The sequence below is a fragment of the Eupeodes corollae genome, chromosome 3, assembly GCF_945859685.1.
Source record: "Eupeodes corollae chromosome 3, idEupCoro1.1, whole genome shotgun sequence".
NCBI classification, from domain to species: Eukaryota; Metazoa; Arthropoda; class Insecta; order Diptera; family Syrphidae; genus Eupeodes; species Eupeodes corollae.
In genome coordinates this window covers 66799904-66827282 of record NC_079149.1, presented here as the reverse complement: position 1 = coordinate 66827282, position 27379 = coordinate 66799904, and the positions used below count along the sequence as shown (strand labels likewise).

The 27379-nt window shown below is 32.5% G+C and overlaps 3 protein-coding genes across 3 annotated transcripts in view; 1 reads left to right on the top strand and 2 right to left on the bottom strand.

The window, feature by feature from the left end:
- Nucleotides 1-293: 293 nt before the first annotated feature.
- On the bottom strand, nucleotides 294-9026 carry LOC129951637 (polynucleotide 5'-hydroxyl-kinase NOL9). Its single transcript, XM_056063884.1, has 5 exons — nucleotides 8880-9026; nucleotides 7621-8825; nucleotides 1276-3316; nucleotides 726-865; nucleotides 294-661 (listed from the first exon to the last, which is right to left on the bottom strand). Exons 2-5 carry the CDS (start codon nucleotides 8786-8788, stop codon nucleotides 396-398), a joined length of 3615 nt encoding a protein of 1204 aa, XP_055919859.1. The 5' UTR covers nucleotides 8789-8825; nucleotides 8880-9026; the 3' UTR covers nucleotides 294-395.
- Nucleotides 9027-12753: 3727 nt separating this feature from the next.
- Nucleotides 12754-17434, top strand: LOC129951453 (uncharacterized). The gene is made up of 11 exons (XM_056063597.1): nucleotides 12754-12905; nucleotides 12963-13103; nucleotides 13160-13254; nucleotides 13316-13881; nucleotides 13943-14049; nucleotides 15325-15456; nucleotides 15580-15702; nucleotides 15762-16764; nucleotides 16888-16950; nucleotides 17018-17147; nucleotides 17215-17434. Exons 2-11 carry the CDS (start codon nucleotides 12982-12984, stop codon nucleotides 17307-17309), a joined length of 2436 nt encoding a protein of 811 aa, XP_055919572.1. The 5' UTR covers nucleotides 12754-12905; nucleotides 12963-12981; the 3' UTR covers nucleotides 17310-17434.
- A 7860-nt stretch (nucleotides 17435-25294) lies between these two features.
- LOC129949181 (uncharacterized) overlaps nucleotides 25295-27379 on the bottom strand; it is a 105797-nt gene continuing 103712 nt past the window's right edge. Inside the window, exon 17 of the mRNA XM_056060465.1 lies at nucleotides 25295-27022. Within this exon, the coding sequence (XP_055916440.1) occupies nucleotides 26901-27022 (122 nt within the window). The 3' untranslated portion in view covers nucleotides 25295-26900. The remainder of the gene's footprint in view (nucleotides 27023-27379) is intronic.

Here is a 27379-nt window from a genome sequence, read left to right as displayed (position 1 = left end):
GTGAAACAAAAAGTGTTTCCACAAAACAATTGTGCCAAAATTGCCATTTAAGAGCATTATTAGGTACGATTAAAATATAGAAAGGCTAACGACAAAAGACACACGTTTCTATTATTTTTTCGATCACTGTATTTGATAACTATTTATACTATTTAATGTTCTTTCTTCGCATTCTTAGGTATATTATTAAAACCCTATTACATTATTTATTTCTTTAGAAAACAATTTGATGATCAGGATAAAGAGGACAGGGCACATCAATCACACAATTTTAAGTTAACTAAAACAACGTATTAACATAACACATATTCATAGTTTATTTAGTCGAGTTTAAAGAACAACAAAGAAATAAAGAAAAAGAAATAAATAAATATTTATTCAAAAAAAAACAACTTTTATTTAAAAAAGCTTTTACGTTTCCCTGTAGGAAACTGTTGAGGTTTATTGTACATTTGTTGTATGTACATGGAAGCTGATTCGTCCAATGTGTTATACACAAACGAAGCTGTGCCTTTCACTTTAGGTCCTTGCTTTAAAAGAATTGAAGATGGCAAAGGTATTCCACAGATAGCTAAGCAATTCACATTTTTGAGCACATCAATAGGAATGGTTGGCAGCAAATAAATTTGTCTCAACGGATAGTCTACACCTCTCACGATACCTATAAAATAATTTTCAAAAAAACATGATTTTTATTCTCAATAATTCTTATAACCCTTACTAACCTATTCCAAAACACTCATGTGCTGTTCCAGATTCGAAGCGACATAGATAAACAAGATTACCTACCAATGTTTTAACCAGGTCTTCCTTATCAATTTGGTCATCTCCCATTTTTATAATGTTCAAGTCATCAATAGATGCACTAAAAAATAAAAATAAAAACAATAAACCAAAAAATCACAGGTTATTACGGTTTAACAAGTTATATTTTATATATTTTTAATATGAGGGTTTTAAGCACTTTGCAATTTAAGAAGTATTTTAAGTATTTGAAAATTCGTAAATGATGAGAGGACTTTTTGGTTAGCACAAAAATTAATCCAAAAACGGTTAACTTGTCGTAAATAACCTAAAACGAATGTTTTATGGTGTTTGACGTTTTTAAAACAAAATAATTTGTTGTTACTCATTATCGTTTGAATGCAACGTTGAAGTAAACTAAAACCGTCTTTCAGGTAGGAGGAGCATTTTTAAATGGGATTAAAATAAAACTATCTAAATAAATAACAAGACAACCTTTAGGTTAATTAAAGTTAATAATGCTTCACTTACCAAAAAGGTTTGACATCAGTCAGCCATTCAGCATGTCCTATTAGGATGTTACTTAGCCTTGATAAAATCATGGCCAGTCTCATATCTCTGGGTTTCATAGTCGACTCATTTTTATTACTTCGGGTCCTGGGTATCAAAGACTTAATCAAGGTCAATTGATGTTGTGGAATAATTTCTTTAAGTGGCTTGAATATATCTCCAACTATATTCCTCTCTATAGACTTCACATTTTCTTTGAACATAATTACATCAAAATCATTGATTTCTCTGTCGCTTTCAAATTGGATAATGTTAGTTGGTTGTAGAAGACTACAAATCACAGAAATTAATTCATCTCCAAATCCTTTGTTGTAGCCCATGGTATTCACTACCCATGGAATGTCTTTGTATTCACTGTTCCCATTACAGTATTCAATTAATGCTTTCAAGCTCTCAATATACGGTTCAAGAGAGTGAATTATGTTGAAATGCCCAACTAAAAAGGACTTATCTGGTTGTTTGTTTAAAAAGTAACCAGGACCAAGCAGTGGTGCAGTCAAAGTAGTCGCACTTATAGTCTGCGGTACAAATAGCTCAGGCTGACCAATATCCAGGTCCACCAACAAGATCTTCTGATGTTTGTTTAGGCTTTTATTGATCATGTAACGCGCCAAAGTTGATTTCCCAACAGATTTTCCACCTATAATCATTATTTTGGTATTGTTTTCAACCCGGATTGTATTCCAATCAGGATTGATGACTAGACCGTTGTCGGTATTTGGCGTTATTATGCAGCGCAAAAGAAATTCACTTGTATAAAAGGGACGATCACTTTGAATGGAATTCATATTGGGAAACAGATGTTCCACCATATATTTCCGAATCATATTGACTTTTTTGCTTCGATCGTTACGCTCGAGTAAAAATATAGCATCGCTGGAGGGGTTAAATTCTTTGAGAACCTCTTCCAAGTCCGAACGAATAAAATACGGGGCCAATGAAAGTATTTCTTTTTCATTTATAGGAACATTAACACCTAGTTTTGATGATTCAATTTTCAGCGAGCTATAACCTCGAGGTGAAAAGATTTCCAATACTTCGTTTCGTTTTGGATTATAACCGAATATTTGCAAACACCCTGCGAGATGTTTAAGTTTCACTGTTCCATAAATGTAGAGAGGATCTTTAAGAAGCACAATAACCTGATTGCAGTTGACGGCATTGAAAAACAACGTTCGGATTTGGGTTTTCGATAGTGATGGGTTTGCAGAGTTGGTTTTGTCTTTTTTATTGAATTGACTTGGTTCATCATTCTGCGATGGTAAATCGTGCGTTATCTTTGCTTTTTTGTTAACATGAGCTGGTTCAGTCATTGTATTTTGAGGCAGTTCATTTACTTTTTGTGTCGATACAGAAATAGGAACAGGACTGGAATTTTCACTGCTGCTTGTATTAATTCTCTTTTGTGATTTTTTAGCGCCTGCTTTTGACGATTCGCTTGAAAATGAATCGTTGTTAAGAACCTCTTCATTATTGATAGTATAAACCTTAAACCGTAATGAATTATTAGAAGAGCTGGTTATTTCTTCAAGTACAGAGTTTGTGGACGGTTTTTTTTGACAATTGATTTTGGAATCGAAAAATGTTTCCATTTCGTCGATTATTTCAGCTTTGGCCTTAATGACTTCAGGAGTCATTGGTGTGTATTGTTGTTCGGAATCAGTATCGACGACTTCATCGCCGTAGCCGCAATCACAACTGCTGCAACAACTATGGGACGATTCGCAGCTCGAAGAATCATAGTCATTCGTGTCACTTTGTATACTTTCAATTGGGACCAAGGTTGGGCAGCTGTCATCACTATCTAACGAAGATTCATCATTGCTTTGATTTGCAGCTTTAGATATTTTATTCTGTTTGGTGGTCAACGGTAAAGATTTTCTTTCAGGCAAAGTGCTTTTCTGTTCCGTCTCTTTTGAAGGCATTTCAATTATTTGGGCATGTTCAATTTCACTATCGAAACCCACGTCATCAGTTGATATGTCGTACTTTACGGCTGTACCTGCAATACAAAATTTTGAAAAACTATAGGTAGTGCAAATAGAGCAGATGAATGTGAAATCAATTATTATTATTAGTATTATTTATTAAGAAGATAATTAGAATATAATTACAATGGTAATATTGTTTAGTGAGCACAAGGTGCAGGGACTAACGGCTCTAATGTTAAGATAAAATGTATATAGAAATATTTGATGCTTTTATAAATTCATTAATTATTAATTTATTTTCTATGGTTGGGGCTTTTAAAATTGATATAATAGATTTGTTTTTAAGAATATCGGAACTAAGAATATATGGAACTAGGTAGTGAACATTGCTGTAAGCCTAATATGTGTTTTATATCGATGACTGCGTTGCCTGTTGTGCAAATCGGAGGGTTTTCTTTACGGAGCAGTTGTTGGTGAGTGGAGGATGTGTGACCTAATCGAAGTCTTATGAAATTTGTGTTCTCAATTTTTGTTGTATATGTTAGGTAATTTGGATTGTCTCGTTTTGGGTTAATAGTGACGTAGTGGTGTATATATATTTTCCATTCCTCTTGATTCATTTTTGCATTGCCAATTTGAAAAGCGTTAGCTATGTCTTTTTTAGTTAATATTTCAAAGAGGTAGAGTGGTGTTTTGTGGGCATATTCGTTTCCTTGAATTCCTGCGTGACGGGGGTCCACATTATTTTAAGTTTTTTTGGTGAAAGAATGAGAATGTCGCTAATTTTGTTTAAAGCGGAAACATTGTATTTATCATTACGGATAGCGTTTATAACAGATATACTATCAGTGATTATAATGTATTTTCCCTTTCTTTTTAGTGAAGTTTTGGCACACTTTCGCTTATATTTGAACTTTCGGTGAAAATAAAAGACCATCCTTTTGATTTCAGTTCACGGAGATATAATTGTAGATAGCACGGTAGTATCTGTTGTCAGTAATACCTTTTTGATTGAAGTTAAGTTCTAGAAAAGAAGACGCTTTGATTGTCCAAGGTGGATGCAAGGCCTTATATTTGGAGTAATGTCTTAATGGAAGGTTGAAATCAGTTGCAACTTTAACAACTGTTGCTATTGCGGATGTTATTCGTTTAGGAATGGGCCGGCGAATTGCAGACTTAAAACAGTTTTCAGCTATAAATCCGGATGAGAACGAAAGTTTAACAAAACATTTTCCTCTTGTTTTTATAATTTGTTCTTCGATTGAGGGAAGCCCTGCTTCTACTAGTATGTTTTTAATTGGGGTAGTGGGAAAAGCGTTGATAGTTCTTCTCGCTGCATGATGATACATCGGTTTGATGATTTTTAGTGCGGACTTAGGACAACTTCCGTATATACAAAGACCATAATCAATTTATATGCTAAAAAACTTGTAATGTTTCCTCTGTCAGCCAGGCTATTTTTAAGATTAATTATGTGATCATTCCACTTATATTTTTTATTAAAAGTAAGTCCTAGAACATTTAGTCTATCAATTGAGTTAATTGTAATATTATCTATATTTAGTGTTAGTGTTTGAGAACAAGTTAGTTTTCGGAAAATATGCCACATTTTACATTTTTCTAGTGAAAGTTTTACACCATACAAAAATTTCATTCATCAGGTTAGTGAACATTTCTTTAGTTTTGTCTAGATCATTGCATTTGCTCAAGACATAGAGGTCATCTGCATAAATGCAATGGTCTAGATGTTTATGTGTATCTACAACTATTGATAATTCTTGAAAGGCAATCAAAAACAGGACCACTGATAGTGGGGAGCCTTGAGGAATCCCGTTGTAAATCTTATATGTTGAAGAGTAGGAGTTGTTAGTTTTTACACAGAATCTTCGGTTAGTTAAAAATGATTTTACATATTGTATTATTTTAGGACCTACCCTCCAAGAGTGTAGCTTGTTCAGAACAAGATGTATCCCAATTTTATCAAAAGTATTTGTTGTTTAGTTATCAATATGTAAAAGTGCAACAATGCAACTCTTTTCTGGTTTGAAACCAACTTGATTGGGGCTAATTAGATATTTCCTTTGTGTAAACCATTGAAGACGCCTCGCGATTATTTTTTCCATGATTTTGGAAATACATGGGATATGGGCTACTTCTTTTTAAGGTTCTGGAATCGGAATGACACAAGCAATTTTCCAACTCAGAGGTATAACTCAAGTTGAAAAAATATTGTTATATAACTTCAGTAGTCTACATTTTATTTGAAGGGGTATGTTTTTTAGCATCCGGTAAGACACCCTATCCCGAATTGGGGTTTTGCCTTTGAGTTTAGTAAGGCAGCTTTCAAGTTCTTTGAGTTCAATAGGGTTTTCGATATATATAGCTGAGATGTCAGTTGTGGGTATTTGCATGTTTTTGATGCCAACGTTTTTTTCTATACAATAACTGACCGGAAAATTAATACCACTTGAGTCTTCAGACCAAATATTAGCAAATTAATTACAAATAAGAAACAGGACGGATTGGAGATGGGGCCTTGGGGTGACAATATACATCTTATTATTTTCGAAGAAAAATTTCCTGTTAAACATCGGATATTGCTCAATGTTGAGTTTCTATTTATTGATAAAGTAATTGCATTTAAATTTTTGGCTTTGCTGATTTTAACTTGACGTCGAAAAGCGGCATTTGCTTGATTATGGTTGTTTTTAAAACTTTTTCCAAGCATTTACCTTAACTAACCTAAGGTCCGGAAGCCACCACGGTGCATCTCTTTTATTTATTTTAGGATTAGATTGTGGTATTGATAAGTTAGCAGAATATCAAATTGCTTTTACCAATAAGGCGGATTTTTTGTTTAAGTCTGAATATACGGGTTTATTTGCAATGTATTTATTTATGTTAAAGCTAAAACTAGGCCAGTTTGCTCGATCTGTTATAAATTTGGGGGCGTTAATAATTTGTGTATTGAATATTCCTAAATCAAAAGTTGTAATTAGTGGAAAGCGGTCACTATTGTGAAGGTCGTCTAAAGTGTGGGAAGTTGTTTTTGGTAGTAAAGAGCCAGAGCAGCAGCTAATATCGATGTGTGTCTAAGTATTGTGGGTTGATAAATGCGTGAGCGAACCATCATTTAAAACTGAGAGGTTGCAGCTTAGAATGAAATCTTCTATAATAGAGCCTCTAGCGTTAGTTTTGGGCGATCCCCATTTACATCTCCTGTAAATAAAACAGGGGTGTCTATAGGACACAAAATATCTATAAGGTCATTTTTGTTAAAATTTTGATCAGGTAAAATGTAAATAGAAACAATCGGTAATTTAATACCAGAATGTATTTCTATAGCAAGGACTAGTAAATTAGATGAAATTGCTATCTGTTTGTGGGGAATGTTATTTTTTATTAAAGCAGCAATACCCTGTTTATTCATAACGTTTGTTGGAAAATTATGAAAGTATCCATTTATTTCATTTCAGTTTCTTGCAAAGAAATAAAACAACGTGAATGTTCCTCTATAAATCAGAAGCTCATCGTATTTATTTGAGTATCATTTTATGTTCCGGTTGACTTTTATTTTCGGTTGTGACGTTATAGAGGAAGATGATTATGTGTTGGTGTTAATAATTCGACCCCGCTGTCCGGTAGTCAAGGCGCTTGGGCCATTCCCATGGTCCAAGCGTCTTGACAAAGGATCAGCGGGGGTCGCATTTGCGGGTAATTTATTATAAATCGGGTTGTTTTTGATCATCATTTACAGATGGGGGTACGCTACTACGCTGGAAATCTAATTTTGTCTGAGGTGGACGCCTTGATTGAAAGTAGTGGGACCATAGTTACGAATTACTTATTTTCAACTCAGGCTATTTATATACAAAGTTAAGAATAAAAGTTAAATGTACATTACCAGAAATGAAACTAATTAAATAAATTGGCGCAACAGTCCGTTGAGAACTCGGGCCTAGTGACTTACAATTCTCAACCATTCCTGTATGCGAGTACTGTTGTCAGGGATGGAGGGGACCTACAGCTTCAAAACGAATCCGAAAGGAAATTCATGACAAAAATTACTCTTGGAGAATTTGTCAATTCCTCGCAAGAGGCAGTACCCGAGAAAAAACTTTAGATGGCATAGGCAGGTATCGAACTCAAGACCTCTGACATGACAGTCCAACGCACTAACCAAACTAACCAAATAGAAATGATACTCTAGATTTTAAATAACCAAGATGTGTTTTACATGATAAGAAAAATTTACTAGACATTTTTATCAGACTAAACTTTGGCTACGTGTAGACCTATGTTACCTATTTAAAATTTAATTAATTTTAATTTTCAGATATCCTTAAATCAACTTAGTTTTAAATTGCTTATTTACCTTTGGCGATGTAAACATCTTCCGGGAGATTTTCAGGAGGTTGATAGGATTCATCATCGGTTGAGATATCGTCCGATAAATAATCATCGAAATACTCGTTTTCTGAATAATCACAATTTGCCGATTCGTTTTCAGATGAATCACTAAAATATTCAGAATCGGATTCCTCACCCGAATAATCGAACTCTGATTCTTCTTCTGTGTATTCGTCCTGGGAATCGCCTGAGAACGATGATGTTTGCTCAGAATCATCAACGTATGTTTCGTCAAATAAAAAGTCGAAACAGGAAGAATCAACATGATTGTTATCAGTACAAGAACCCTCGAAGTTATTTTCGGCACGCACCAATGCTTGCTCCAAGTTGGGATTTTTATTTTTAGTTGTAGGACTCGAATCAATCTCCGATTCAGAGATAATTTTTTGTTTAGTTTTGCGCTTAAGTGGTCGAGGGCTAGAATCTATCTCAGATTCAGATGTTTGTGGACGTAACGGACCTTGGCCTTGCTTAAACTGTCCTGACTGAGCCGATTTTGCGTTTAACGCCGATTTGGGCTTTTTCTTGGTTTGTGTAATCTTTTTAGATTCTGCAAATATTCTTTTAGCTCCGCTTTTATCAGGTTTCTTTTGAGATTTATCCACTTTTGATTTTGAATTTTTAAAATTACTATCTGAAGTTTGAGGACTCTCTGATGTTTTAGTGCCATTTTTTAGATGTTTTTCTTTCTTGTTTAAATTGCTTTGTTTTTTAATTATATTCTCCTTTTTCTTCGAAATGTCTGACTTCGTCACAACTTTTTTAAAATTCTCGTTTTTGGAATTGGTGATTGAACTTTTAGTTTTAGGAATTTTTGCAGTTACTGTTTGCTTTTGCTTCTGTGGAATATTATCGGATGTTTTGTCCTTACCGTTTTGCTTAGAACTCTTAGAGTTTACTTGGTTGGGTCTTTTGTTTCCCGAACCATTTCCCACTTTTGTGTTTTGAAAAGTATTTGATTTTGTGGATATCTTTTGACCTGTATTTTTAGGTGGCGAAACAACTTGCTTTTCGAGAAGTCCTTTTAGTTTCTTTCTGAGCTGATCGCGATTTTTGACATTCATAGGCGGTTTTGAGGCGTTAAGGACTTTATGCTGGCCCTTTCTATTGTTTTGTGCAGTTTTTGTCTTCATTGTACTTATTCATTTATTTCTTTCGTGGCAAAGGATACTAAAAAAGAAATAACTAAAGACTTAATGTTCAGATAACGTAATATCAACTTACTGGTCTGAATAATTTCAGTAGTTCTGAGGTTGACAATTATAAAAACAAGCCGGAAAATCACTTCACTTGCAATTTCTAACACGAGCTATAAGCTAGCCAGCCAGACGACAACAAGCTTTAGTCAAAGTTAATAGCCGCTCAGAGACAGTCAAGCACGTGGGTCATGGAGAGAAAAACAAAAAGTGACATTTGATGGTTTCATGTGTTTTTGAAAAGGCTAGTTCATAAATATGGATGTTTCAGCTGGCTTTTCAATTAAAATCAATTATCGTGATGGTTAGTGTGTAGTACTCCCATACTAGAAGTCTTGAGATGCTTTTTCCACAGTTACCGACAAATCCTCCAATATTTAGCGATAGAAAGTCATTGTGAAATCGTAGCTATTATCAGTTCTGACAGCAAAACAAAGAAATTCGTTCAAAAAATATTGCCTACAAGAAAATCTGTGAGATTTTAGAAACATAAACTGGTCAAATCACGACAAAACATTTCATCGTGCTCGTTTGTTTGTTCTGAAGCTTGACATAAAATGAGAACTGTCAATAATTTTAGACCAAAGGCCATTACATACTACACATATTTTTATCAGACCAACAATTTCTTCCCAAAAATCTTTTGAACAAACCGAATGATTCGATCTTCGAACGGTATTTCTCCTGATATATTCGAAATAACATTTTTATTTGTTAAGATATATACTCCCTTGTAGCTGCAACCTTTAATAATCTGGCAAAATTTCGCACATAATAAATGCACCGAGCAATTCATCAGTCGGTAAAATTTTGACAATGTGTGTGGAGAATAAATGAACCAAATAGTTCTGTCTGTTTACACAATCTTATATTGCCTTCTAACAGCTATCTCAGTTTAATAGCCTTTTTACACCAAAACCCAAATCCGGATTTTCGGCAAAATATTTTCGAAAACCCGAAAATCGTTCACACCAAACATTAACACGTTTTCATTTGAAATTTAAAACACCGGCTGTCAAATTTTGTTGAACAAATTTGTGAGTAAAAAATGTTGTTCTTCTCAAATTGTTTGTGAAAATAAAATGAATTCTAACCAATTCAAATTGATCGTAACACTGGCTCGTCTAGAAAAAGAGTTTCAACTGAAGTTCTGGGAACGAGTGGACAAGAACTACAAGATCACTTGGCTGCAGATATTTTCTTAGTTTACTTCAATCGGTCCAAACAATTCACTAAGGGGAAGCTAATTGTGTAGAAAATATATTACAGAATCAGCAACAAACAAAACTGTAACAATAAAAAATAATTTTATTTAAATCATTTTCTTCTTCTTTCACAACCAATTCAATCCACTTATGAGCTTATGACAATCACTTCTGTTGGCTAAATGTGCCTTCAGAATCGCCATATATTGTGATTCTGAACGCTTTCGTGTGGGTCCTTATGGCCGGAGCAGAAAAGGTCAACTGCTAGTTCCAGATTCGTAGCAAAATCATATTCATTCAAAGCAATCACTGAAGTTGTTATGATGGACTGAGAATCTTTTTGATGTTGCCAGGGTGTTCATCAAGTTGCGATAGCCCACTGTTGTGGTTTTATGCGAAAATTTTCCTAGTCCGCTGCGACTTAGCCTCCACTAGAAATTCATTACGAACTATGAGCAAGTCTTCCTCGTGCTTGGGGTCGTCACGCCAGAAGCCATAGTGAATTACGGTTCCTCGCTTGACAAAGAGCGTTTAAAACTCTGGAGGATCATAAAAAAAACCTCCAGTGCTGCAAATAGTCAACAAAGCAATAATTCTTATTTTTTAAGGAAATTGTACAAATAATTTTACTTACCACGACCAAATTCATTTCAAAATTAAATATTTGTTTTGACATTAATTTGAGCGCTAATTGTTTCAAAAGGTGTGTTTGTTTAGTTCAACTTTGAATTGCTACTAGTTTTCGAGAGGTTTTATATAAAACTTGTGGTTTACGAATACTTGTTGTTAACGAAAAATCAATGGGAAAACTTGAGTTTTCGATGTAGGACTTGGTGTGAAAAGCCTATTACTCTCTCAGGCTAACTGATACAGTAATTATAAAGGAAATATTTTTGTTGTCTATTTTCTTCTTGTAATTATTTTTAGCTCCAGTTTCCATCTCAAAAATAATTGATGACAATAAGCACAGATACCTTTTTCGGTCATTTCGGTAAAATTTTCTTAATTTTAGTATTTTTTTTAAACAGCCCTTTTATGTTGATCAGTATTTAGATACACACGTATTTTTATATTTAAATATAATCAATTTGTTAAATTAGCTCTTGTTCGGTCGTGATTGTCAACCAAATTTGGACCGCGTCCAAATGAACTATAATAAAACAGACATTTCAAAAAAAATTTCGGTGTTCACTCAAACAACGAATGTTTGGTCTTTTTACAGAGGAAGGCTGATTTTATATACGGCACTTTCCAATTCTTCTCGTATAGAATCTGTGCGAGCTGGAATCCAGTCACATCCTTTTATTATTTGGGGATTTGAGTGATTAACTAAAAAGCACTTATATAAATTATGATCTACTTCTTCTTAACTTTAACTTTTTGTGATCCATAATTTGTTTTCATTTGAATTTTGTGTCACTACACAAATAAATCGATGTTTTAATTTAATTGCTTCTTTTTAGAAAATTAAGTTTATTTAAATGCTCGCGTTTGGTTGGTTAGTAGGGCGTTCTTACAGTGAAATGTAAAAGGGGGCAAGCTACCCTTTGCTTGGCATTCTTTATTATTGGGGGTGGGTGCGATGTTGGTTATATGTAAACTACCTTTTGCTTTTGAACACTAGAATACATAAAATCTCTTTTTTGTTTTCTTTTTCTTTAGTTGAAACGTACCTGTCTTGATTTCAATTACATTATCTTAAAATGTAGTAGTTTATGTAGTTTATGAAAACAAATCATCCCAAAAAGAAATTCAAGTTTGGCAACAGTGAAACAAAAAATATTGAAGAAATGTCAAAATCGTATATATTGCGTGTGTTTTATGCATCATAAACTTTGATAATTAATTTAAAACAGAAATAAATGTTTCCTTGCTCTTAAATTGCTTTAATTATTATTTATTTTCACATATCTATGAAATAAAAGAAACGAGTGTGAAGTTCGTGCTGCGGTAAAGGAAATTTGAGTATTATTATGTTATATGTCTTCTTCAAATCTTTAGTTTCAAATTTTAAATAATACTAATAAGCATTTTAAATATTTGTTTCTACAATTTTCAAATTGGTTAGCTGAGTATCCAGAAAGTTTAAGATATCTTAGCTTATAGATAGATATGTGCAAGTAAATAATAACTACATATATCAATTTCAGAGCAAGGAGACATTTATTTATATTTTAAATTAATTTTCAAAGTTCACTTTTTCACATATAAAACACGCAAAACGTTAAACCCAATTCCTATAGTGACCCTAAGCAGGGGGCAGCATACCTAGCTGTTTCAAAAAAACTTGTTTTAGGCTCAAGAAAAGAAAAAAACAAAAAAAAAAGTATTGTTAAGTCCGAAAAAAGCATTTTTTTAATGACTTAAAGGTGTTTCTTCGCCTTAATATTTAAAACAAGTTCTATTGAGACACCTACCTTACTGTTAAAAAGAGAAATCAGAAAGAAATTTCTGCTGTGGCAATGGAAAGGCAGCCCTTTGCTTTTGGCAAACGATGCGGTTTGTGTATCGACTATTGTTTCATATGCGATTATAATTATAACAGCACAAACTTATCCAGATAATTTCCCCGAACGCGACCAATTGTTGATGTCGATATGATATCCCATGTAAACAGGGCCTTATTATTCTTATTAAGAGAGACAGACATTTGTTTTCGTAGTTTGTAAAGAAAAATAGCGCATTAAAGTGCTCAGAGTTTTCAATATTTGTATAAAGATTAAATTGTTTAAATTATTGTTTTAAGTTTCTTTAACATTAACAATACTTGAGGTTATGAAATGTAAAAAGAAAACCGGATACAAAGAAGTTTAAGAAATCCTCTTATTAAAAGTATAAATTCAAAACCGGTTTGTATCTATTTCCTTCGGATATTTTGAATTTCAATAACGTTATTGGCAATGCAGGTATTTACAACAATCCAGTATGAGTGAACTCAACGAATGGTATTCAAAATTTAAAACTTTTCTGAATATCCTTTTTGTTCGAAGAAGAAAAGAAGGATGGAATGCTAACGATTTCGAGAAGGAAAAATTAGAGTTCATAGAGTTTGTTGAAAGCTTAAAATAATTCTTTATCTTTTATAACGCTCGTACATTTGAAGGGACCATTTGGAGGACCTGTTGCCGTTGATGTCAATGGAGGAAGTGCAACGTCTCAACATCTATTTGCATAACGCCTACATATCCCATCTGAACAGTCAGTTATATTAAATTTGTCTTGATAGAATTCTTTATTAACTAAATAATAATCATTTTAGATGGATTGAAGATACCCAACAATTTCCCCCAGAGATCTTTTAGCCCAGATCTTGTTATACTGCAATCTGATGAAGAACATTCGAATCAAGAAAGACTTGAGAAGACGAGTGAACAATCGACGCAAGACGAGAGACATGAAACTCATCTGCCAGCGGTTGATAACCCGGAAACACAATCGCATCAATTTGAGTCTGATAACCTGATTGAAACACACAAGGCTGGTCCCTTGTCGCAAAGTACACCATTGAGTGTTCCCTTCTTATCACATGCTGAACCTGGACTACTTAATGTTCAGCAAAATGAAAAAGGATCTTTGCAGGATACTTTTATTTCTGATATAGTTGCTCATATAAGTGTTTCGCCAATTCCAATAGAATCGGCTCCGTCACGTGGGCCTATTAAACAACAACATGTCATATCCCCACCATTTGTTGAGAGGAATGCAATATCTTTTTTAAGAAATTTTGCACATATCGAAGATGAAGAACTTTTGCATGAACCTCCATCTTTAAAAAAGAAAACACGCCGAAGAACAAATAAAAGACCAATTTCTGAAATTGTTTTGGTAAAATTTATTTAAGTATGGACTTTTTGTATAAGCTTTAATATGCGAAGTTTAATTTTAGAGGGAACCTAAAAAAAAGATGGATAAAATAGAATTTGATGTCCTTTGTTGTTATCAGCATAAGATAAGAACAAACGAACAAATAAAACGATCAGAGGAATCTTATTTGTAAGTAAATAGTTTATGAAGGCATTCTAGCATGTTTAACGCAAATTTAAATCAGTATAAATTAAACTTGAACCTTCAATACTAAAATGTTACTCTTTTTTAACTTATGAGCCATCGTTACTATCCTTTACTTAATTGGAAATGTTGCGATTTCGTATCTACGGCGATAATTGATAAAATACTTCTTTAAATAAAATAATGAATTGCTTTAAGTTGGGTAGGTATAAAGTTTTAAAATTAACAAAAACTAAACAAATTAGTTACTAACTAACAAAAAATTAAAAAGAAACAAAAAAACATCTTCTGTTTATACATTATTTTGCTTTAATCCGCTTTTGATATAGTCCATGCTTCGCTTTTGCATGGACACTGGTTGGTCGAGAGAAGTCAACAGCTCTCCAAGTCCAAAGAAACAGCGGTTAGCAAGAATGATTCTAAAATTTGATCTGTGCTGCTGTTGTTTTCTGCATTCATAGCGGAGACCAAGCAGACAAAGTCCTTAAAATTTACATCTGTCGATGGTGGAGATTTCACCGAGACGTCGCTTAACCCATTTTTGCCGCCTTTTTCTCAACACTTACAACGTTTATGGCAATGAATCCTATATTATTTATTTGAGTTCACAGAGGCCGATAATATTTTTTTTATTTGAATTAGAAGGTTGACCTTGAAAATGTAATTGACTACACAATATAAAGGTTCATTAATTTTTCTTCGGTTTGAGCTGTGTAAGCAGTTAAAAATTTTGTATAAATTCATTAATATATTACCAATTATGGTTCTTGCCAACATTTTCCCAGTATTAAGAGGAGGGACTTTCCTTAAAAGAAAAATCAAACAAAGCGCATTATAAACTTTTTTTACAACTTGATTTAATTATTGCATTTAATTATAGCATACACCAAACATTCTGTTCGGTTTGAATTTAAAAACCACGTTTTGTCAATTCCCTGACTTGCTATGACTTGTACATTTTAGTAGTATTGTCATGGGTATGAACATACAAAATTTAAAAATAGGAATATTTGGGGCCACAGATTGAGTACATTTTTTAGACTGCGAAATCATTAACGAAAAATTAAATATCTTCATTTTATTACTATTATCAATTTCCGTAACGAAATTTATATTTTTTAATATATATTAACAAAGCTACAAATAACTATAATTTATGGAACCTTTATAAAATACAAATCTAAAGTTATAGCAAACCACACCGTTGAGAACCAAATCTCGGCTGAAATTAATTTAATTTTCTTAAACTTTTTTTTACAGACATTTTTCACTGTTGCGTGGGAAACAAACAAATATAACGAGCAAACATAATACAGAAAGTGATCGGAGGCATACATCGCTGATGAGAGTACATAATTTGTCCAACGTCTTACGAGCTCATGCCAGTCAAAGGTAAGAAAAGTGTAATTAAGGTCGATTAAATTAAAGACAAAATTATTCAAACTAGTTTAATTCTACAATATTTTTGTTTATTGATTTATTATTGATTTAATTTAATATCAACCTTTGTTTTAGCCAAATTTCTGTGGAACAGCCAGTTCAAATGAGTCGAATGAATTTAACACATTCACCTATGACACCCCAAGGTGTGTTAAGATCATCGATTTCATTTACACCTCTTAGAGGAGATCCATCGAGGTAACAATAAATAACATCGAATTTAAAATAAAATATTTATTTAAGTCTCTTTATCACAGTTTTGAACCTAGGATGGTTCTAGATCAAGCTTCAAGTTTTCCAACGGGTTCTTTGCAACGCCAACAGCCCTTATTGACAATACCTGAAAGAGATTCATCAATACACATTCCCCTTCATCCACAAGATGAGGATATATTTACGAACGATCCGGCAACATTCTCAAATCTTCCTAGAGAAGATCTGGAAAATGTTGGAATGCTAGAAGAAGAATTGTTACAAATCGCATACAATAACCCATCTCAAATTGAACCCCCGTCCAAGCAAACTCCTTTAAATAACTCTAATTTAAATATTCAACCATTTGCCGAACGTGAGTCTGATTTTCCGGAAGAAATTGTTGCGGACCAATTTTCAAATGTCCCAGGAACAGTTCCTGAGGATTTTGAAATGATTGAACAACCTCAGCCTCCAACAAATCCGCTGGTAATACCTCAGCAAGGGCTTGTTATAGACATTGAAAGTCGACAAGATCTGAATATTACCACAGGTGTACTTACATCACATTTAGATCAAGTAGACCCTATGCAATTACAACAATCTAGTGTTCATCCCCAGTTCAGTTGGTACGAAATATTGCGACCAAGAGAAGGCTTGGTGGAATATCCTCGAGAAATTCAACCAATTCAAAGAAAAAAACGAAAAAGAAGGAAAAGGAGAAGAGAAAGCACAGACAGGTTTGTCGAGCCACGTCGGAGGTACGAAATTCCCGCTATTATTTCCAATGAAGATATAAATGAACTACCCGTTGCTCCTAATGGTGATTCTGTACAAATATCAGATAGCCACCTATCGAAAAGACCCGATGAGCTTAATTCTAATACTCAAGCTGAAGATACAAATCAAATTATCCAGAACCACGAAAACGTAGATATAGTAGATATGCCAGAAAATGCTTTAGACACTCCAGTTCAATGTTTTGAAGCGGATGGATTATCAGAACAAGTTACTCAATATCCCATTCCAATTGAAACAGAGTTGAAAGAGTACATAGAACTAATAAAGGTTAGTCAAGTATTTAGTCAGCTGGTAGCAATTTCTTCGTATAACTCATTAACTTGTTTATATAGTTTTTTTTTTTAATATGTTTAATCTTAAACGCGTTTTTATTTTTTTTTAATTTTCCAGCGGGCAGGTAGAAAGTTAGAATACATCAATTGGGAACGTTTTGATGCTTTTCTATTTAATGAGGTAGTTCTTTAAATATTAACTAATATTAAAATAAACCTTATTACAGACACATTCATTTTTTTTAAAGAGTGATCACTTTGAATTGTACACAAATATTTTTAAAAAAATAATTAAAGATGATTATGTGGCAATGAATGGACTCCACGAAGCAGGGACTTCAAGATTTGAAGCCGCTAAAGCATTCAGATTTATTCTTGGTATGAGTATTATATTTTGTTTGTATAAGAACACATTTTCAAAAATTGTTTTCTATGTAAATTGCAGATTTAAAAACGATGGGTCTTATAGAAATCGAATCAACTAACGGACAAATATTAGGTATCAGATTAATATCAGCAATTAATATTAAAAAATTGTAGAACTCCATTACATGCAACCTTTCTAATCATTGTTTAAGTTTTTAATATAATAATATTTGAACGTTTTATTTTATTTTTATTGTTAAAAATATTGTGTGATAAATAAAATGATATTATAAATTTTATTTAAGTTTTATTTTTATGTGGAAATAATTGGGAGAAGTAATAAATTCAAGTACGGCTGTGTTCAAAATAATAGGAGTGCTTTTACAAAATTTGCTCAGGTGTTTTTTTACCATGATTATGTATACTGGTAATCAGCCCATTTTTCTACCGGTAAGTATAACGGGACATTAAAGATGATAAAACAATGAACTGGTTTGGAATTCATAACCGTTTACATTTGTAACCAGAGATCAAATGATCTTTACTCTCAATCAGGCTATTCAAAATAATAGGAGTGTGAGTTATATTGTACGTACAAAAAAATCAAAAACTTAAAAAAATAAACAGTAAGTAACTAAATTAAAATAGGAATATTAAATAGTTTGAATATCGAAGATCTAAACAAGTTTGGTTATTAGAAATCATAAAAAAGTTGCGAAATGAAGGAAAAACTTATAAGGATATAAAGTTGATGTTGGGGTGATCTGACCAAATGATCGCCAATGCTGTAAAATATGAAAAAAAGTCGGAACCCGGGGACGGAAACGAGTGAAAATGACGATCGTCGTATTGTTCGCTACAGCCGAAAGGATCCTTTTGCGTCCTCTAAGATGATCCAGGAAGATCTAGGTCTGGCAGTAAGTAGCGTAACAATAAGAAGGCGATTGTTGGAACACAATCTTTCCGCTCGCAGTCCACGAAAAGTACCGATGCTTACAAAAAACATGTAGCCGACAAAAATTGTTTTATTCGGTGGAACTGGCTCTAGTCAATACGTCCGACGTCCAGACAATTCCGAGTTTAAGCCTCGGTACACCATTAAAACGGTAAAGCATGGAGGTGCAAAAGTAATGGCATGGGGCAGTTTCTCTTAAGCTGGTGTTGGCCCCATACATCAAATCATTGGCAAGATGGACCAGCGCGTTTATGTGGATATAATGTAAAGTGTGATGCTGCCTTATGCGAGTTGGAACATGCCGGTTAAATGGGTATTTCAACAAGACAACGACCCGAAACACACCAGTAAGTCTGCCAAGGAATGGTTTCGGGTCAATGAGGTTGAGGTCATTGACTGGCCAGCTCAACCGCCTGACCTCAATCTAATAGAAAATTTATGGGCAGATGTGAAAAAGGGTGTTTCTCGACGAAGACCCTTGAATTTGAGGCAGTTGTGGGACGCAGTCGAGGAAACATGGAACCAAATTCCAGTTGAGTGTTGTCAGGCCCTTGTGAACTCTATGCCAAGCAGATGTGCAGCAATTATAAAAAACAAAGGATTTTCCACAAAATTCTGACAAAAAAATCTTAATATTAAATATTTTTTTTTTAGTTTTTTATACTTTATTTTGTTTACTCCTATTATTTTGAACAATTCGTTTTGGCTTTAATTTGATAAAATTCATGTTTTTTCTACCTTATTTGTTTTAAACAAAGTAGTCTTTAAGCATAATAATAAAAGACTGGATTACCTATTTTGTACAAAAGAAAAAATAATTAAAAAATTATACAACTTTGGAGTCACGATTTAATCTAAAAAGAACATGCACTCCTATTTTTTTGAACACAACTGTATGTATTTCATAAGGCTAGAATAATTATGACTTTGACACAGAGTAAAGGATGACATGAATGAGTGAAGACTCTCATGGTTCCCTAAACTACTATTAAAACTTACTGAAAGTTAGAAGCCCACTTCTTTAATTTTTATAGCAATAATTCTTCTTTTGTCAGTCAGCTCAGGCTTTCGATCCTACTGAATTTAATATTCATGGATATAACCCACTGCCTTTATTCCTTTACCATCATGGTATCGCGTCCACCTTCTAACCCATTATTATTCCTGTTCTAATTCCTTTTGCAATTTACTATGGTTCAAATTATCTATAAAAAAGCACATAAATCACACTTCTTTCTTATATAGAAGATACTGTTTTGAATCTGTTAATTTCGCGTCCCATAATTCTCAAAAATAAAACATCAAATTTTTGGACAAGAATAATTATTACATAAATGTACACCGTTGGAATTTGGTTCAAATTGCAAAGAAATGAAGAATGGTACGAGCAAATTGAACGCAGAGGAATAAGAGATAATACCAAAATAACGGAGCTGAGTGAAAAAAGTTTTGTGCCAATATATACGGTAGAATATTTGAATGCGTTCTTAATGAAAAATACATACTTTTGTTTTAGGTTTGTTAAGACGGATTTATGTTCTTACTTAACACCATATCATCCGGCATGACTACTCGTAAAAGACAAGATGTTGTTCCGATTATCATTAAGTTATCAGCAGCATTGAATTTTTCGGCAACAGGAGGTTACCAAAACCAAATCGGTTGTGACAAAAACTGTGGAATTGCACAGCAAACCATATCAAAAATACTTGCCGAAGTTTTGACTTCAATGGAAAGAGTCATGTAAACGCTGATGATGAAATTTCATCAATTTCATTGTAGAATCGAGTTACATAATAGGGCCCCAAGTCACCATAACTCATCGATAGTGACGTTGATTCCAGTGCAGATATTATCACAAGTTTGATTCTCTTGAAAATGAGAACTTTCGTTCCAAATAAGGTTAAAAGCATCCAACAACTGACGAAAACTGGAAGTAAGCCAGGAAGGCCGGCTTAGTTCAGACCAAGTATATACTTGACCTGACCAAAAATTAAAGGAAAAAGTAATGCAATGTCTCAAAACACTAAAAATGTTAGTTCATTTGTAAGAAACACGAGAAATTCTTCCTCATCCTCGGTTGCTACGTTCGTTGTCAATGGCACTCCATTCAACGCTGCCGGAGAGTGTTATGACTTGAGAGCATAAATGATTTTATGGGTCACAACTTTTCCCACACTCTTTCTCATTTTTATTTAATTGCTTGTCTAAAGCATCTCATCCACTTACCTATCTGACAGCTGTCAACATCCTAGAAGTATGCAATCAAATTTTGTTGATTTTGAAGTATAAACGAACACAGAACCAAAAACAAAATTCTATAAAGCGAACCATCGCTTACGTTTCGTTTGTTACAGAATCTGGCCCCCGCTTTGCGGACAATATTACCCTTAGCTTTTCATATTCGTTTATAGATTCACAACACATCGGATGTGGATCTTAAACGGCCATGTATGATAAGCTCGCTAAATTCTGACCTAAACAGCATTGTAAAATGAGAAATCAAAAATCGAGTAGATGTTATGTCAAGTACAGAAATTCGTTATTTGGACTTACTAAGCGAATGTGGAATGCTTTACCACAATTTCTTCTTCTTCTTCATCTCAGTCATTCCAATGAGCAGCGACACCTCCTATTAAACCTTCTCTCTCTTCTAATGCTCACCGAGTGTATTGGCATAATGATCCTGCATTTTAATGAATTTCAAACACTTTTAAAAATGTGATGGCTTTATAGTTTCCGTAGCGTGATGGTTAGTGCGTTGGACTTGTTAGCATATATATAGTTCACTATTTGTATATATATATATTTTTTTATAAAAACACTTGTGATATTAATTTTTATAGTTTTAATATCGAACAATACTGAAGTTCGATATTTTTTAGTTTTGATTTTATTCGATAGTATTTTCTTGAAGAATAAATATCTTGTTTAATTTATGTTGAATTAAATTAATTCTTATTTATAAATTGGACTTCCTGGAATACCCGTTCTAACAGGTTATGGGCCCAGAACCCCAACAATTATAATTTAAGGAATTAATTCAGGAAATTCTAAGAGATAACAAAAAAATTAAATTCAAGATGGAAGATCGATTTTCAAGAAGCTGAACAACAACAACTATCAAACATGGAAATACAGGATCGGAGCTGTTATTAATCAAAGAAGATCTTTGGGAAGTTATTCTGATGCAGCACCTAATCCTGTTCTTGCTAGTTCGACCTTGAAAGATGGGAAAGCTCGTGCCAGAATCGGACTCGCAGTGGAAGATTCTCAACTGAAGCATATCGGGAAATTGAAAACTGCTAAAGAATGCTGGGATGCTCTGAAGAAAGCACACGAGAAGTCAACAAATTGTGTCGTATGCAGTTTCAGAACGGACAAACAATAGAAGATCACATTTGTGATATGCTGGACATTGTGGATCGTCTAATTGGCTTAGGCGAGCAATTAGCAGATTATCTTGTGGTTGCATTTCTCTTATGAAGTTTGCCAGACGACTACAATTATTTGGTTACTGCTCTTGAAGTCAGAAGAGACGAAGAGTTAACACTCGAATTAGTTAAAGAAAAGCTGATTCAACAAGAATAAAATAATAATAATAATAAAAGTGACAAACCATCGAAGGGACCATAAGAAGATGCTACATTGAAGACTCAAAACTTCAAGTTTAAATGCTATTCTTGTGAAAGAACCGGACATTTAAAAAAGAACTGCCCAAATAAGATGCAAGAACGAAGAAAACTCAATTTCAAAGTCAAGAAAACCGTTGAAACTTCGATGTCTGGTGAGTGCAACCAAAACGATATTGATTTGTGTTTTAGTTGTCGTACAAATAAAATTGATTCTGCATATTGATTCAGCCGCTACATGTTATATGTGCAATGATGATAAATTTTTTAGAAATTTTAATAGAAAGACTGGCAATTACATTTATTTAGCAAATGGGAACAAAATCGAAGCAAATGGTTTTGGCAGTGGTATATTGCTTTGTCAGAATAAGGCAATTCCTGTCAAGAATGTTCTTTATGTTCCTAAACTAGATGGAAATTTGCTTCCAATTAGAAAACGTGTCGAAAGTGGTTGGCAAGTTCTATTTAAAGATGAGATTTGTGAACTATCATATTATGGTAAAATATATGCAACGGCTAGTTTATATAAAAACCTTTATAGGCTTAATGAAGATTTGTATGCAAGAGGGTAACACACATTGAAAAGGAATGTGTTCATACTTTTCATCGTCGATTTGGTCATCGAGATTTAAGTTCGATAAAAGATGCGATACAAAAGAATTTCATTACTGGAGTTGAACTCTTTAAATGTTCTTGTATTGTTTGAGAGGTAAAATAATAAGACCAGAGTTTCCAAAGCAAGCCACAAACAGATCTGATAAGATCTTGGTTCTTGTTTACGCAGATCTATGTGGACCTATGAGAGAAATAACTCCCAGTGGGAACAAATAATTTCTAACGATGATTGACGACTACAGTAGGTACTGTACTGTTTATTTTTTGAAAGAAAAGAGTCAACCTGTTGAGAAAATAGTAGAGTTTATACAACAAACTGAAAACTATTTTCAAAGACCAATAAAAATACTAAGAACTGACAGAGGTGGAGAATCCACTAGAAAAAAGTTGAAAGATTATCTTAAAAGTAAAGGTTTTAAGCAGCAGTTAACAGCCCTTTATAGTCCACAGCAGAATGGTGTAGCTGAGCGAAAAAAACCGGAGTCTAATGGAAATGACACGGTGCATGCTCATACAATCTGAACTGAACAGACAATTTTGGGCAGAAGAAATACTGCTAATTATTCACAAAATAGATTACCATCGAAAGCTACTCTGAAAACTCCTAATAAAATGTATTTTCAAAGACAACCAGTTATGACTCATATAAGAACATTTGGATGCGTGGCATATTATTATGTCATTAAGAAACATCGACATAAGTTGGAAGATGTATCTTATAAATATGTACTTGTAGGATTCTGTGATGAATCAAAGGCGTACAGACTGTTGAATACAGAAACAGCCAAGGTAATCAAATCCAGAGATGTCAAGTTCAATGAAGAAATTAATGCTGGCTTGAAAAAATTACCTGATGGGACAAAATATAAAGATGATTCTAGATACTTTTGAAATTAATCTTTTTACCAGCAAGAACCAAGGAAACGACAACTTAACGAATACGATTAAAAATGAAGAAGATGAAAACAATGTTGATTTTGAAGAACAGTTATCAGAAGATGGAATTATTTATTTATTTATTTATTTACTTCAATCTTCGATCGTACATCCACAGATTTCGCTTTATAGCTTAATATAATATATACAATATTTTAATATAATATAATGTAATATAATATAATATGATTTGAATAATTAAATAATTAAAAACAATTTAGCGGTATAGATATGTAACTTTTGAAAGTGGATTATTCAAAATAAATTACAAGTAAACAACATAAAGTTAAGAAGAATTTTGAACTAAATTTAAAACAAGTGTCTTGAACTGATATCTAGTTAAGAACAAATCCAAATTTTCATAAAAATGATTAAATATTTTACAACAGTGAGATATTGGCTCTCGCTGCCCATAATTTGTAGAATGGGGTATTTCAAAAATAAGCTGCCTCATTCTCAAAGTTCTACTTGGTGCATAGATATTTATTAAAGAAATTAAATCTGTAGAATCAATATCATTACAGAGAATGTCACGAACAAATAAAACACTGAACATTCTACGCCTCGACTCAAGAGTTTGCATTCCAAGCATTAAACATCTACTCCTATAATTCATGTTACTATTACCGGTCATTGGAAATGCCTTCAATGCGTACCTTAAAAAATTTTTCTGAATTTTCTCTATCCTAAGAGCAGTATAACGTTTTCAATTACTTTCTATTCTTTAGAAGATGGCATTGATTCTGAAGATAATGTTAGAAAATCAACAAGAACCAACAAAGGTGTACCTCCTAAAAGATATGTATATAAAACTGCTTACCCAGATGAACCCACAACTTATAAGGAAGCATTGAAAAGTTCTGATAGTGCGCAATGGGTATGTGCCATGGAGGAAGAACTGCAAGCTATGCAAGGAAACAATGCTTGGGATTTAGTGGAGTTACCGAAAGGTAGAAAAGCTATAAACTGTAAATGGATATTCAAGATAAAAACATTAGCTGATGAATCAAAAAGGTATAAGGCAAGACTTGTGGCGAAAGGTTTCTCACAGAAATATGGTCAGGACTACGATCAGTTGTTTGCCCCAGTGGTGAAGCAGACGACTCTTCGAACACTTTTAGCGATTGCATCAATGAATGACATGACAATACAACACATAGATGTTAAAACTGCATTCTTGAATGGTAACCTAGATTAAATTTATTTGAAACATCCCCCAGGATATGTACAAAGCCAAAAAGAAAATTTGGTATGTAAATTGAATAGAAGTATATATGGTCTCATTCCTTCCTGAGCGAGTCAAGCTCTGAGGCCCACCATTGTGGTTTCCTCTTTCCTCTTATGTGTATAAACTGTAAATCCCTTCTATCCCTGAAAACATTTCTCGCACCCTGGCCTGGTTCCTCATAGACTGTTGCGCCACCTAATTTATTTTATTTATAGTTCTTCCAGCCTATAATCCAACTTTACCACGAAAGATGGTTTTCAATAAAATATGTTAATTTAAGAAAAAAAGAACCTTTTACGAATAAAACACAAAACTTTTTAAAGACGGATTTGTTTCCATTTCTTTTTCAATTTATTGTTTTTGGTAGTTTACATAATATATGTATTAATATATATTATGAGATTATGTTTTATATATAAATATTTTTATTTTTTTAATGAAAATAATATTTTTTGTTGTTTGTTTTTAATTTTGTATTAGTTTTGGAAACATTATTTACTTATTAATTACAATCATTTTTCCAACAAAACTTATTCTTCGTTTTATTTAATTTGTATTTAGTTTTTAATAAAATTCATAATATATGATTCTTTTGTATAAAATTTTTGTCGTGTTTCAATATAAAGACGATCCGTTTCGGGTCTCACGTAATATGTGTACAATCTAAAAATACAAAATTACAAATATGTTTGTTTCTCTTTTTTTTTTTAATTATTATTAATATTATTTTTCATTAATAATTTCACGTTACGATGAATGTCTCTGGTATTCTTCTTTAATGAAAATGTAATACTTAAATTTATTATTTTTATTTATTTTTTAGTCCCGTGTAATCTAATTTTCTCGTATTTTCAAACATTTATAAATATTATTGTATTATTATATTATAACTTATCTAAAGTTTGTTTTCGGTTTTCCCATAATTATACAATTCTGTTTGTTTTTTTTGTTTATAAAAAAAATTAAACAATTGTCGGTAATACTTAAAAACTAAACAAACAAATATTTAAACGAAATCCATAGTATTTTAAAATTTTTGAGTAAGATTTAAACAAAAAAAAAAGAAAATAATAATATACATTGTTAATTCAACAACAAATATTTGTGTTTTTTTTAGTTAAAAGAGAGGAAACATAAGAATGCAATAAAAGTGTCTAATACTTTGTATGATTGTTGATCTTGTTACTATTTTTCTATTTTTAATTTCATTTCATCGTTATAAAAAATATATATACTTAAAACTTACATTTGAAATCATTTCACCAGTGATTGCATTTGTGTTCAAAATATGTATGTCGATCAAACTTTATTGATTGGTTTTAGGATTTTTCACAGTTCTCTACACTATAGTAATATGTTAGGTATATATAATAATAATTATAATAATAATATAATGTATATATATATATAATTTTTATAGTTAAAAATACGATTTGATATTATTTTATTGATAGGAGCGATTTTGTCTACGATATAATTTCACATTTATAATCTTATTACTTGAGATGGGATATCGGTTGGTTTTTGTCGAGTGGATGTATTGCAATAAATTTTATTTGTTTTATTATTTATAACAGAATTTATTTATTTACAGAATTCAATTCCTGTACAAATATACTTTTTAACTTGATTATACAATTAAGAAAATATTTTTTGTTTTTGTTTTTGTTTAATTTTTGGTATTTGTTTGGAAGCATTTCCTTCGAACAATTTAATATAAATAATTGCTTGGGAAACTTGAAAGTTTAGATTTGAAACTCATTAAATGGGTTATTACTTTTGTGAACTACTGTTAGTACTTAAGATCTAAATTATTATTTCCTTTAAATTCGTTCGACACCTAAAGTAATAAGTCGCGTCGCACTTTCGAGATTAAATTCTTGTTCTTTTTACACAAAAAAAAAATGAAAAGTAGTTTATAAATTTAACAACACAAAAATAGTACCTGTAGGAAGAGCTATCATTGCTTCTAAGGTTTTTGCCGCCACAAACATAATTAAGCTTTACAAAAAAGTTAAATAACTAGCAAATGGCAGTGCATCGTCAGAAAGACCGAACTGGAATCATAAATATTTAAGAAAGATTGCATTTTGTCGATTAATTTAGAGCCATGATGTTATACACCTTTGTTCCAGTTTGTTGGCTTAAAATATTAATTTGTATGAGTAATTTACCAAGTTTTGGCTAAGTTAGTTTTTCTAGGTTAAAATAGAATGAAAATGTTCATGTGTGTTTTCTAAAACATACTTTTGCAGTATGTTTGTACGATAAAAAAAATCAGTCGATAGTTATTTCAACTTTGAAGTAGCCAGAGATAATAGAATTATGTATACAAAATAATCAAAATAATTAGCTTTTGTGACTCGTGTTTTTAACGTTTAAAATGATTTTTTTATAACTTATGGCGATACGTATGGCGGAGGTTTTCTATAGGATGGAGTTACTGGAGATTTTCCTCGCATTTCTCGGCCGCCGACAATAACAGCTGGTGGAGGAACGTATTCATCAACATCGTTGTCACCTGGAAACAAAAATTGGTTTTATTGGTATATTCTTTAAAACACATATATGTACATAGCTAAGACATGTCAGTCTTTCATTTACTTTGTGTAGGTAAAATATAAAATTATCTATTGGTTTAAAATCAATTTCAAATGTACGTCTTTTAAAAGTCAATACTCTTACAAATATTTGTGTAGAGCTTTAAACTATTTTGTCATTTAGCTTCACAAAAATATAGATTTTGCTAATATTATTATAATAGGTTCGCTACTTATCGAATTTAGTATGTTTCTGACAGTTAACTCTATACCGCATACGAAGCCATTTATGGCCTTTTTACATTTTAAACCTCTTTTAACTCCTTTTTCAAGAGAAA

Bases quoted from the DNA above. Each gene is read 5' to 3' on its own strand.
- LOC129951453 (XM_056063597.1), top strand. From the start codon at position 12,982: ATGAGTGAACTCAACGAATGGTATTCAAAATTTAAAACTTTTCTGAAT. The intron at 13,882-13,942 runs GTAAAATTTATT...GTTTAATTTTAG, and splicing joins CAATTTCTGAAATTGTTTTG to AGGGAACCTAAAAAAAAGAT. The intron at 17,148-17,214 runs GTATGAGTATTA...TGTAAATTGCAG, and splicing joins AGCATTCAGATTTATTCTTG to ATTTAAAAACGATGGGTCTT.
- LOC129951637 (XM_056063884.1), bottom strand. From the start codon at position 8,788: ATGAAGACAAAAACTGCACAAAACAATAGAAAGGGCCAGCATAAAGTC. The intron at 3,317-7,620 runs GTAAATAAGCAA...TTTGTATTGCAG, and splicing joins AGATGTTTACATCGCCAAAG to GTACAGCCGTAAAGTACGAC. The intron at 866-1,275 runs GTAAGTGAAGCA...TTTATTTTTTAG, and splicing joins ACTGATGTCAAACCTTTTTG to TGCATCTATTGATGACTTGA.